Source organism: Mesoplodon bidens (assembly GCF_964165515.1).
Source record: "Mesoplodon bidens genome assembly, chromosome: 7".
Lineage (NCBI taxonomy): Eukaryota > Metazoa > Chordata > Mammalia > Artiodactyla > Ziphiidae > Mesoplodon > Mesoplodon bidens.
In genome coordinates this window covers 60077556-60090763 of record NC_138164.1, presented here as the reverse complement: position 1 = coordinate 60090763, position 13208 = coordinate 60077556, and the positions used below count along the sequence as shown (strand labels likewise).

Sequence of the window (13208 nt, the reverse complement as noted above, 5' to 3'; positions counted from 1 at the left end):
AGCCACCAGGGAAGCCCCTTTTTATATAGTTTTATTGCATCTGTGTATTCCTTCAAAGTATATATTTTCATTCTAGTTATTTAAAACTTTATAAAAAGGGCATCTTGCTGTGTATAATTTTTTGGGATTTCTTTGTACTTAATATACTGCTAAGATTTATCCACTTTGCATGTCGGTATAGTGCATTCTGGCTGTGTGTTAACATTCCAGTGTGTGAATATAGCACAGTGTATTCATCCACTCTCTCATGGATGGGCATTTGGGTGGTTCCAGCTGTTCGTGCTTGTGAACAGTGCAGCTCAGTGTTGTGCATGACTTCACATGCACGTGCGCAGAAGTGCTGTTGTTCAACGTTGGAGAGGCATTGTCAAGCTAGGGTCGAATACCTCTTCTATGTTTTTTGATGATGTGTTTCCTTTTCTGTGAAGTGCCTGTTTGTGTCTCCTGCCCATTCTTCTCTTGGGTTATAATACTCTTTTGTACTTTATGAAAATTATGCCCTAACTTTTCCATGCTCCATACCTCTAGGGGCATAGGGAGGGCTGGTAGCATTAACATTATTTTACAGGTAAGGAAACAGAGGCTCAGAGAAGTGAAGGGGGCTTGTTCAAAGTCAGAGTCAGAAACAGCCCTTCTGCACTGAGGCCCAAAGACCTCAGCTAAGAAATCTTCTCTTCACCTCAAGCTGGGTCAAGGCTCCCCTGGTCCTCAGCCTCTATTGGTCCCTGACCATTCCAGGAGCTTTTTGCCTCCTTAGTGACACCTTCCTTGTCCCCTGGCCCTCTTTATGTTCTTCTGAGCTCTCCTGCCTGGTTGTAATGATCCAGATATGTATGTGTTTTTTTCATTATTGCCATCCTCCATCAGACTAGGAGCTCACTGAGGGCAGGGACCCAATGCTCAGCATGATGCTTAGCATACAGTAGGTGCACAATAAATGTTGTTTGCTGGATGAACTGTTTCCTTGTCTGCACCCCCAGCCCTTGGATTCTTTCTGAGGGTAGGGCTGGGTCTGAGCTGGAGGGAGGAGTCAGCAGCATCCTCGCTAGGACAGATCCAGTGCCCCTGGGCTTTTCCTGCTTGGCATGGAAGTCTCCTGAGACAAACCCTGGTTCCTGACTCTCTGGCTCCCCCATCTTGGCCCTACCCCTCGGACTCCCTGTCCTCAACCTCCAGCAGCCAACACTCACGGGTTCCCTGTCTTGGAAGCTCCTTCCCTGGGCCTGGCCTCCTTTGGAATCTTCCTCTCTCTCTTCTTCCCCACCCAGCATCTCCACTTCCTCCCCTCCAGCTGCTCCTTGACTCACCTACCTCCACTGTGCCATCACGCCACCATCATTCCGAAACCCCAGGCTTTGACCCTCTACCTCTCCAGCTCCTCCTTCTTCCCAGGGCCCTGATGCTAGGGTTCCCAGGACTCTATCCAGGCCCTCTCTTCTTACTCTCTTCCTCAGGAAGCCCATCCACTCCCTCAGCTTCAAGCCAAAAGTGGGATGACCACTCCCCAGGCGTTGCCACTCTCCTAAGAAGCCTTCCTGGTGTCTCCAGACCCTGTTGACTCCTAGCTCCTCCTTAGGTGGAGGCCTCAGCCCCCCACACCAGGCTGGATCGTGTCTCCCCTTCCAGTCCATGACACTGCCTGGCCTCCACCGAGGTCCGCCATCTCAGTAGGCATACTGAGTAAAGGGATTAGTTCTGGCTGTGGGTAACAAAGGCCTGAAAAACTGGTGGCTTAAAAAAGGTAGACATTTATTTCTCTCTCATGCAAAAGTCTGGATTTAGGTGACCCCAAACGGGAATGGTCAGAAACGCAAGCTGCTTCTCATGTTCCAAGATGGTGCTCCAGCTGTGACGTCACAATGTAAGCAACAAGAAGGGAAGGGAGGCCAGACACCACCTGTCTTTTAAAGACATTCCCTCCTCCCATATTAAACTGCCTTAGGGCATTTGGCTTATATCCCATGGACCAGGAGTAATTTATCTGGCCATACCTAGCTGCAAGAGAGGCTAGGAAATGAAGTTTTCATCCTAGGAGACTGTGCCTAACTAAAAGAGAATTGACATTGTGGTTGGCACAACTTCCTAGGGGTCCCCAGTTACTAGGACTGGGTGGGGCAGGTGGGCACTTGGAAGTCAGGTGAAGAAAGGAAAGGGGAGGGAAGGGAGGGTGAAGCAGGGGAGGATCTAGTATTTGGGTTAGAGAAAGGCTGTGTGACCTTGGTAGTAAGTCAGTTCCCACATTCGGGTCTCAGCTTCCCCAGTATAAGGTATTATAAGGATTAAATGAGAAAATGAGTATACCACACGTTGCATGGTTCCCGGAATCCACAGAGCCCGGCCAATGGCCACTACTGTCCTTGTGGCTCCCCAGTGCTTCCCTGGCCGGCAGCCTTTTCCTCTCTAGCCCTGCTAACTCTCCAGCTTCATATCAGGCCACAGCCCCGCCTATCCTTCCTCCGGCAGCCTCCATGCCTTTGTTTGTGCTGTTCCCTGCACCAGGGAACACCCTTACCCTTTTTCCTTCAGTGTAATTACTTACATCTATCCTTTGAGACCCAGCTGCACCGCTCCTTCCCCCAGGAAGTCTTCCGCAACCCCTTTGGTCCCTCCTGCCCCTCACCACACTCCACCTGTCTGTGTCGTCTCTGTCCCCATGCCAGCAAGCAGTCCTTCCCAGAGTAAGCACCCCCCACCCCACTGCCCTGCCCCTCCATCACCGAGAGTGCTCTGGGTTAAAGTGAGAAGGGAGAAGGGCGGTGGGGAAGAGGAAAAGAACAAAAGGAGGGGGAAGGGAAGGAGGAATTCAAGCCCCCCAAATGGTGCTTGGAATCCCTCCCTGGTCCTGGCATGTAATAAATGATTTTTCCTTCTCATAGGAACAGATGGGGCTCATGGATTATGGCTCTTATTCTCAAAAAAGTGTGCTGAATTTTTTTTTCTTAAAAGACTAGCTGCCTCCTAGCTAAAGGAGAAATAAAAACCCTTGCAGTCTCCCCTGCTTAAAGCTCCTTGTTTAGAAACCTCCTATGCCTATTCCTAGAGACAGACCCTAGAGGAACTTGTGTGAGCAAAAGGCAAAACCATTATAACAGTAACATTCATTGCATGCCTACTATGTTCCAGGCATTGTTCTAAGTGCTTTGCACATATTAGTTAAATTAATCCTCACAACAACTTTACAAAATAGGTACCAGTATTACTCCCACTTTACAGTTATGGAAGTTAAGGTATGAAGAAGTTAAATAACTTCCCCAGAGTAACACAGCTAGTAAATGATAGACCCAGGATACACACCCAGGTGATCTGGCTCTGGGGTCTGAACCCTTTATGCTATTCTGCCTTGCAAGGGAAGCTGGGAATGGAATTTACCTGTGGCCCACAATTTCCACTCTTGGAAAAGTAACCAAGGGGTCACAGTTCTTGGCATCCTGCTAGGACAGTCATCTGGGACTCGCTGCTGCGCTTAGCCTGGGCCGTTGGCGGAGGCCCTCTGCCTTCTGCTCCCCCATCTCTTACTCCCCCATGACAGGCAGCTGAAGAGCCTGGTCTCAGATGCAAGATGGGTAACACCTGGACTGCTTGGCACAGCATTGCACTATAAGGGGACTAAGAACCAGTCTCTGTCTTCTGATGTCCCCACACATCTGTCTCACTGTGACCCAAAGAATCAAATTGCCTTCTGTCCAAATTGTCAGCCTCTCCAGCAAGGACACTTTCAATGGATTCCCAAGATGGGTTGGGGCCTGGTTTTCCCCCTTCCTCCACCAGCTGCAAGCACACCTCAGACATTACTGTGGCGTTTAACTCCTGCAGAGCCCTTCTCTAAAGGTCCCCTTGGCTGAACAGCCTTGGAGATTAGGCAGGGCTAAAAGAAAAATACTGAAGAAGTTGTACAGTCCTCCCCCTCCCTGCCTTGGCCCTCTGCCCTTTCCTCTTTCCGCTCTAACCTTCTAAGGTGGAAGACTCCCTTTGCCATGGCTGGTTCTGCCAGTACTGGGTCTGTGTGGCATACTAGCAGCCATGGGCTGGCCAGATTGTTCCACAGGAGGAAAACTGAGGTCTGGGAGGAGGGAATAAGGAATGGAGGAGTAGTGAGCGGGGATGGGGCGGGAGTGTGTGGAGATGAGGACAAGGAGCAGAGAGGATGAGGAGCGGCAGAGGAGTACCAAATGAATGAATGGAACATAGCACATCCCCCAGAGATCTCATATTCATCCCTCAAAACCCAGCTCAAATGGCCCTTCCCAGAAGCTCTCACTTCCCCCTCCCATCTTCTCTTACTTCCTTTATTGGTGACTCCAAATTATGCAGCATACTCCTCAGTTACAGTACATGTCGTACTATATTTTTGTGAGCAGCTTAACTCTCTCCCCAACTCTCCATGGCTTCTTGAGACCTTCTGGAGAACCAGGCCCAGGCTTGTCTCTCTCTGTACCCACAGAGCCTGGTCCAGAAAAAGGGCTTAATAAATAGTTGTTGGTGAAGTTTTGGGGTCTGTTGGGGGGGGTCTCACTCTATGCCCAGCTGAGCTAAGCTCTAATTCTCTGCATGGTTTGGGGCTGGTGGAGCTTCTGGTGCCCCAGCCACAGTGGCAAACACAATGGTTGCCCAGCCCCCACGTGTCCTGCCCCAGTGGACTCAGCGACCCTGTCGCTGCCACTTGGCTGTGAGTTTCTGTAGCAGTTCATGTGGCCGCCGGCGGAACTTCTTCTGGGTGAAGTAGAAGAGGATGGGGTCCAGCACACTGTTGGCACTGGCGAAGGGCCGCGTGCCTTTGTAGGCAGCCGCGAAGGCCTCCAGCACAGGGCAGGGGAGGCCGGGCGTAGAGCGCACTGCCAGGTAGGCTGTCTTGGTGATGTGGAAAGGCAGGAAGCTGATGGCAAAGGCAGCTGCCACCACCACAGCCATGCGGGCTGCCTTGCCACGCCGCTCCTGGGCCACAGGCCCTGCTGGGCCGTCCTGGCGGCACAGACGACGGGCCAGGCAGCAGTAGCAGGCCAGCAGGGCAACAAAGGGCAGCAGGAAGCCGATGACTGTGAGGGCCATGCCATAGGGCATGTAGTGGGTGGCCAGGGCAGGTGGGCTCAGGTCATAGCAGACCGTGCGGTTACGCTGGATGCCTGTGGCAGCAAAGAGGGCTGTGGGCAGGCATTGGGTCGTCACAGCCAGCCATACAGCCCCACACACTAGCCAGGCAGCCCGGCGGCCCCCACGCTTGTGCCAGGGGGCCAGAGGGTGGCAGATGCCTAGGTAACGCTGGAAGCTGATGCAGGTAAGAAAGAGGATGCTGCCGTGTAGGTTGGCATAGAAGAGGAAGCGGACCAGGCGGCAGGCGAGGTCTCCGAAGGGCCAGTGATCACCTTGGGCATAGTTGTAGATGAGCAGGGGCAGGGAGCAGGCATACAGCAGGTCCGCCAGGGCCAAGTTCAGGGTGTACACGGCCGTGCGGGTCAGGGCCCGGCGGGATGTGCAAATCTGGGCAATGACGCAGGCGTTCAGTGGCAGGCCGGCTGCCAGCACCACCGAGTACACAGGTGGTAGCAGTAGCCGCTTGAAGTTCTCGTGGTAGACGCAGGTGGTGGGCGGCAAGCCCAGGGCCTGGCCTGTGTCATTGTCCCATTCCATGGCTGTTCAACTGGACTTCCTACATCCAGAGATGCTGGGGAAGCAACATACAATCTGTCAGTGGCCACACTCATTGACCACCCAGTAGGCCTCTGTCCCTCTCTGGGCCTTGATCTCCCCACCTGAACCATCTCTGATACTCACCACCCCACGGAAGCCCTCCACAGCCCTCACTTTAAGGAAACCTGGAATACAATAAAGCTCAAGCTTGGGAGAAATCCAATTCACTTTCTTGCTGTAATATTCATTTCCTACCAACCTTCTTGGTGAATTTCTATTCATCCTTCAAAACCCTAGTCAAATGTCTCCTCTGTAAGTGAAGATTGACAGACTTTGGTTTGAATCCCAACTCTGCTACTTACTAGCTATGTGAACTTGGGTGAGTGATATGATGTACCTTATCTGAGTCTCAGTTTTCCCATCTGAAAAATGGGGGATGACACCTGTCAGGATGTCATGAGGTTAGAGGCACTAAATCATGCTAGGCAGGGCTTCCCTGGGCTCCCTGGAGTTTGGAGGCTGTGGTCATGGTGGGCCTGCCTGTCTATCTCTTCCCTACAGACTGCGAAGCTCCTGAGGAGAAGTGCCAGGTCTGGTGCCTCTCTGTGTCTGAGAGCCCAAACTGGGGCCCAGGGCAGGGAAGGCCCTGGTAATTAATTAATCGGCATGAGCAGAATGTCCACACTTCTGAGCTAAGGACAGTGCCCACCTCCTCAGCCTGGACTCCACCTTTCAAAACCATGGTCATTCTTTTACTTTTTTGCGGTACGCGGGCCTCCCACTGTTGTGGCCTCTCCCGTTACGGGAGCACAGGCTCCGGACGTGCAGGCTCAGTGGCCATGGCTCACGGGCCTAGCCGCTCCGCAGCATGTGGGATCTTCCCGGACCGGGGCACGAACCCGTGTCCCCTGCATCGGCAGGCAGACTCTCAACCACTGCGCCACCAGGGAAACCCCCCGTGGTCATTCTTTTGGCAGTCTTCCTATCTGTAAAATGGGGGAAGGAGGTGATTTAGGAGTTCCCTAAATCCTTCCACCGGACTTTTGGCTACAAAGGCGTGTCTGGTTGAGTCACCAGGGTCAGAGCGCCCCCTGGTGGCAAGAGTGAAAACCGCTTCCCCCGAAGGCAAATGGCTGAGGGACCAACCAACTCCACCCACAGCTACTTTACAGAGGGGGAAATCCAGGCACAGTGAGGGGCACTGACCGCTCAATCTTAGTGAGTTAGAAGCAGAGCCAGAACCAGAACCCAACTGACTGACTAAGAGGAGGCAACTTAGTGTGACCCATGGACATGAAGTATAGAGGTTATAAATCTAGCTTCAGAGCTAGGCAGGCCAGGTTCAAATGCTGGCTCCCCTACTTCTATGCTGTTCTACAAAGGGGAGGTTGCTTGCCTTTTCTGGGCCTGTGTCCTTATCAGTAAAACTGTCATAGACCTGATATTCAGTAGGTGCTTAATAAATGCCATGCCATGCCATTGTATCCTACACCTTATCTGTCCACTCATCCCTTCAAGCTAGGTTTTGGGGGAGTCAGCAGCACAAATGCCTCAAGAGTTTCCCTGGTGGGATCAGTCTGACTTATTGATACTCACCTCCCAACTGGCATTTCCATATTTACTGGTGTCCAGAGAGAATTCACAACTTAAATCTAAAGGTCCTGTAAGGGAAAGCCTTTGGGATAGTGAGTCAAATCACCCCCTCTCCCTATTTTACAGATGGGAAAAACTGAGGCCCAGAAAAAACATGAAGCCCTGCAAATGCACTCAGAAGGTGACAGAGGGTTGAAGCTGAGTATAAGGGCTCTGGTCCAGATGCCCATGTTCAAATCCCAGCTCTGCCACATGTAAGTTGTGCATCCTTAGGCCCCTTACTGAACCCCCGTGCTCGGCTTCCACGTCTATAAAAGGGAATAATATAGTACCTGCCTCATAGGGTTGTTGTGAGGATCAGTGCCTAGCACAGGGCAAGGTGAGCTATTCGTTTTTTCTTTTTTTAATTGGACTATAGTTGATTTACAATGTTGTGTTAGTTTCAGGGGTACAGCAAAGCGAATCAGTTGTACATATACATATATCCACTCTTTTTTTAGATTCTATTCCCAAATAGGCCATTACAGAGTATTGAGTAGAGTTCCCTGTGCTATACAGTAGGTTCTTTTTTTTTTTTTTTTTTTTTTTTTTTTTGCTGTATGCAGGCCTCTCACTGTTGTGGCCTCTCCCGTTGCGGAGCACAGGCTCCGGGAGCACAGGCTCAGCGGCCATGGCTCACGGGCCCAGCCGCTCCACAGCATGTGGGATCTTCCCAGACCAGGGCACGAACCCGTGTCCCCTGCATCGGCAGGCAGACTCTCAACCACTGCGCCACCAGGGAAGCCCCAGTAGGTTCTTATTAGTTATCTATTTTACATATAGTAGTGTGTGTATGTCAATCCCAATCTCCCAATTTATTCCTCCCCCACCCCTTACCCCCTGGTACAAGGTGAGCTATTCTTAATGTGAATATACCTGCTAAATAAAGTTATGAGATTTTTAAAAGTGAATTAGAGCAAAACATAACTCCTCAAACTAATTTCTCCCAACTTAAAATTTGATTTTGATGAAAATATTTTACCCAGATTTGGGGCAACTGCAAAATGATGATGTTTGGATTCTCTAGTCTGTAACCCACATGCTACATCACCTTTAATTATCAAAGATTCTTCCTGGGGCTACAGTCCATGTGCTAGGAGTGCTGGGCACCCAGCTAAGCAGTTAAGCATGAGGTAGAGGCCAGAGGAGGAAACACAGCAGTCCCCCCATTGTCACCAAGAAGCCAAGATTAGTACAAGCAAGAGAAAGTTCATTCATTCATCTCTTCATTTGTTTGTTCCAGCCATTCCTTCATTCATGCATTCATTCTTTGTTTTCACATGCCAGACATTTAATGGGTACTCACTGCTTGCTCATTGCATGTGGCACAGTGTACAGATGTAGATGTAGATAGATACATATACAGATATATGCATACACATACACATAGTCATATACATATACATATGCTCGTCTGAGGGGGGAGACCAGTGTGAGCCACAGGATGGAAGAAACTTTTCAGAGGAGGATGAAGGATGGAGCAAGTCCCTGGTGGTTGAGGAAGATTTCCATGGATGGAGAGGGGTGTGAGGTCCCCTGGGGTGTCCCCAGGTGGGGAGGAAGAGGGCGCAGGCAAGGCCTGAGAGGAGAGCAGCACGCTAGGACAGAAGGTTATGGTGAGGAGGGAGAGCAGGTAGAAGAAACTGTGCTGCGCCTCCCCTCTTTGGGGAGGTCTGTCGCCCTTGGACACCACCGAGAGAGAGAGAGAGAGAGAGAGAGAGAGAGAGAGAGAGAGAGAGAGAGAGAGAGAGAGAGAGAGAGAGAGAGAGAGAGCCCTCTGCCTCAGGTGACTGCAGTTTCCAGGTGTTTTCTGCCTCGCACTCCCTGGCGAGAGTGGTCCTCTCGGAAGGAGGCAGGGGCTGCTCTAGGGGATCCAGGCAAGCCTTCAGGTCTGCTCCGGGAAAGGTCACACTGGCTTCCTGATCCACTTGCCTTCTGAGGACCTAGGAGTGGTGAGTTGTTCTCCCACTTCCCGGCAAGAGCTGGTCCCAGGGAGGGCTCGCGTGGTCCCTGCCTCTGGGCAGCAGCTGACATTCCTCCGAGTTCTCACACCTGTCACTCACTCTTGGGCCCTGTGCCGTGGACCAGCTCAGACCCCAGCCTCTTCCTGGGCTCCAGCCGCTCTGCCTGCGGTGGAGGGCTTTCTGGCAGGTGGCTCTGACTACATCCTTCCCTGTATCCCTCTGCCCTTTGAAGAAAAGCTCAAACTCTTGTCCTGACAGTCAAGCTCTCTGCCGAGCCCTCCAGCCTCATGAAGTGCCCCAGATGAGGTACTTCACTCTGCCCCTTCCTCTCTTGCCACGCTGTTCTCAAGACACTGAGACTGCCACACGGCCATTCATAGCCAGAGATCCAGACTTCCTCTCGGGCTTCCCCATTCTTGCTCTTCCCGTCACACAAAATGCCATTTAACCCATCTCTGTTTGTCAAAACCCTGAGTGTCCATCAAGCTCCAGATCTAATCTTACTTCTGTCTTTTCTGATCCCCCAGTTGGGTGGAGTCCCTTCCTCTCTGCCCACCCCACAAATCTGTGGACCTCCTTTAGGTCAGTGCTGGACCCAGCCTGCCTGCCCCCCTCCCCTCCCCACCCTGGCCCACGGCCCCCGAGGTGTGCCAACACTTACATGCAGCCTCCTGTCCCTGAAGCACCTTGGCGGCCCCAAGTGTGTTAGGTCAAGGGGAGGCCAGACATGCCCTGAGCCCAGGCTGTAACACCTCTGACAGGGCAGCTTCCTCTGTTTCCCGGCAGGGCTGTCTCCGATGGAAATAACCCCTGCGGGGGCCTCCCCCTCCCCATCACCCTCAACACCAAAGCCTGGCGGAAACTGAATCTAAGGAGCGAGGAGGCAGAGAAAAGATCTCCTTCCTGGAAACCTCCCCACCCCAGCAGAAGAAAGCGGGTGATGAGGAGGCAGAGAGAGGTGGGGGAGGACCAGAGGCTCCTGGTCTAAGGCCAGCCCCACAGACCCAGCAGCTTCCTTTCTCCTTCCTGGAAACCTCCCCACCCCAGCAGAAGAAAGCGGGTGATGAGGAGGCAGAGAGAGGTGGGGGAGGACCAGAGGCTGCTGGTCTAAGGCCAGCCCCACAGACCCAGCAGCTTCCTTTCTCCTCAGCCCTCTCTCAGTCTACCCGTCTGTCAAATGGGTAGTTTGGTGATTAAAGAACTGTTGGCCTCTCTTTAGCTATAATACCCAGAGCCGTTTTCCTAGTCACTCCTCCATCCATCCCTCCTTTCTTCATCCACTCAATAGCTCATTCACCGACCCATCCATCCCTCTCTGTGGCAATCCACTTATGCACTCACTTATTCAGCCACCTTCTCCCTCCCTCCTTCCCTCTCTCCTTTTTTCCACAAGCGCCATCTTCCCACATTTCCCCATTTAGCAGTCACTGTTCCCTTGGACACTGCAGGCCCAGAGCTCCCTGGGAGTGAGGGGCGTTGGTTGTGGGGATAGAGGTGACGCCTGAGAACTCACCTGGGTGCATTCTCGCTGCCTGTGCCAAGCCCTTCCCAGGCCCCTCCTCACCACCGAACCAGGACTCAGAGCTGTTCGGACAACCAGAGGAGGAGATGTGGCTCCTTGCCGTCCCAAGGGGGACGGCTCCAGTGGTGGAGATAGTACTCAGGGGGTGACCTGGAGGAGGTGGGCTTTCATTTGGAGTAGCTGAGGCAAATAGGGACAGAATGGTACAGGAAAAGACCACTGCCCAGGGAGTCTGAGGCCCAGGTTCTTGTTCTACCTTGGTATCTACTCACTTTGTGACTCTGGACAAGCCCCTTCCCCTCTCTGAGCCTCCTCAGTGCAATGTGGTCATACTGGCCACCAGTATGTTGTGAGGGTGACCTGCCAAAGGGAGGGAGGACTCTTTTTACCTTGTAAGGTATAAGCACCGATCTCACCCCCAAACCCATTTTACAGGCAAGGGGATTGAGGAACCGAGGCGGGGCCAAAAGTTTAGAACAAACTGAGAAAATTCAGGTTTGAACTGCTGGTAAGCACTTGGTCAGTTGTGCATGGATTGATCACCTACTGCTTATTCAAGTCTGTGCTAGGAGGTCGCTTGTGCCTGCTGAGAGTGTGGACCTCCTGGTCTGATTTGCGCTGTGCTAGGGCTCAGGAGGGCAAGGAGGCCTGGCCTTCAGCCCAACAGCCAGTTCTCTGCTGGGTTCCCAGGACAACCTCCTGTGGTCACCCCCACCAGGTTGTCTGTCCCAAGAATGGGAGCAGGTCCGAGGACTTGCTGAAGAGGTCAGCCCCAGCGTAGGGCTTGGGTCTCAGTTCCTGCCATCTGGATGGGGTCCTGAAGGGATAGCTCAGGTCTTAGGGGTCATGGGTACACCTGGAAGGGCTCCTGGAGAAGGCATGTCTGCTGCTGGGCTTTAAAGGGCTGGGGTGACTTGGACACATGAAAAGAATGAAGAGGACATCCCAGGCAGGAGGCACAGAGGTAGGGAATGAGTTTACCCTGTGCGAGAAATGAAGAATAAATATTGCAGCCAGAGCATGGGAAGAGTTGTGCGAAGAGGGGACAAGATGGCAAGCCTGATGGGGGTGGCCTGTCATAAAACCTCAAGCAGAGCTCAGGTGCCACTGCTTTGCTCCCAAGCCTGCCAGGGCTCCCAGCCCAGCCTCAGCCTTCTCCACCAGGCTTTCCAGCCCTTGGACCTATCACATGCTGTTTCCTCTGCCTGGGATGCTCTCACTCACCTTTTCTAAATAATCTCACTTATCCTTCCTTGTAGTTTTCTAATCTGTAAAATGAGAGGGATCATTGGTACCCTACTACATAGGCTGTTGTAAGAATTAACTGAAACCATGTATGTGAGTGGCCCTGGCACACAATAAATACTCAATAAATGTTTTTTGTTGTTGTTGTTTTTTGTTTTTTGCCGCACCGTGCGGCTTGCGGGATCAGGGATTGAACCTGGGCCCTTAGGCAGTGAAAGTGCAGAGTCCTAACCACTAGACCACCAGGGAATTCCCAGACATTTGTTAACTGAATGAATCAATTCCAGGCCCAGCTTTGGGCTCCCTCAGTCCACCCCAGTCTCCACTGATTTCTGAGTCCTCAGCACCAGGTGTCATTCATTTAAGTACCTTCCCTGGGCCGGATGGTTTATCTGCAGTTCTGGGCTGGTAGTGGTTGAGATTATTCTCTCCATTTTATCGAGGAAGGAAAGCTAGTGAGTTTACCAAGGTGTGCAAGACTGGTGGCATTTCAACAAGGTCTTCCTCACTCTACGGCCACCTTTCCCATTGTTGCCCCAAAGTCCATGCTTAGATGGTCAACCCAGAGAATTCCCCGGGGAGTGTCTTTCCTGCACTCAGGGCCTTTGGCCATGAGATGGCGCCAGGAGATTGCCCAGGATGGCCAGCCTCGCGCCTTCAGACAGCAGCCCTAAGATGAGGGCTGGGGGCAGGTCTCCACACAGCAGGGTCCTCCCCTCTGTGGCTGGCACTGAGCAACTTCAGGGATGGGTTCCCAACCTCAGTTCCTCCTGACCCACTCCTCAGCCTTTCTCCCATTTATGCCTGGATAAGCTCAAGCCTTGTTCTCAGATCCCTCACCTGGGCTCTCAGGAGCCACTGGGGACATTGGCAGGGCGCAGGGCCAGTGCTGAGCCCTATCTGGCTGAGGAAGAGGCCTGGGGAGTGTCTCCCTGACACCAAGCTTTCACCGTCCATCTCCACTCCAGGCACACCTTCAGCGGAAACACTGAAATCCCTCACCCCACAGAGAGAACAACCTCTGCCACTTCCTTTTTTCAATTCAGGCAACAGCGCATAGGGTTGGTTTCTGCCTATAGCAGAAGCAATTAAGTTTAGACGTAAGGAAGAACTGATAGGGGTTGAAGCTCCTTGGGCTGCTTGGATCCTGTGGTCTCAGGATACCCCTTTAGATGACTCGGCAGCCTTACTCCATCCCAAACCCCGCCCCAAGGCCTTCT

The 13208-nt window shown here is 52.4% G+C and overlaps 1 protein-coding gene across 1 annotated transcript in view; it reads right to left on the bottom strand.

The window, feature by feature from the left end:
* Positions 1-4553: 4553 nt before the first annotated feature.
* The window catches only part of P2RY6 (pyrimidinergic receptor P2Y6), a 42292-nt gene continuing 33637 nt past the window's right edge, over positions 4554-13208 (bottom strand). Inside the window, exon 2 of the mRNA XM_081239098.1 lies at positions 4554-5659. Coding sequence (XP_081095224.1) covers positions 4639-5625 — 987 coding nt within the window. The 5' untranslated portion in view covers positions 5626-5659 and the 3' untranslated portion in view covers positions 4554-4638. The remainder of the gene's footprint in view (positions 5660-13208) is intronic.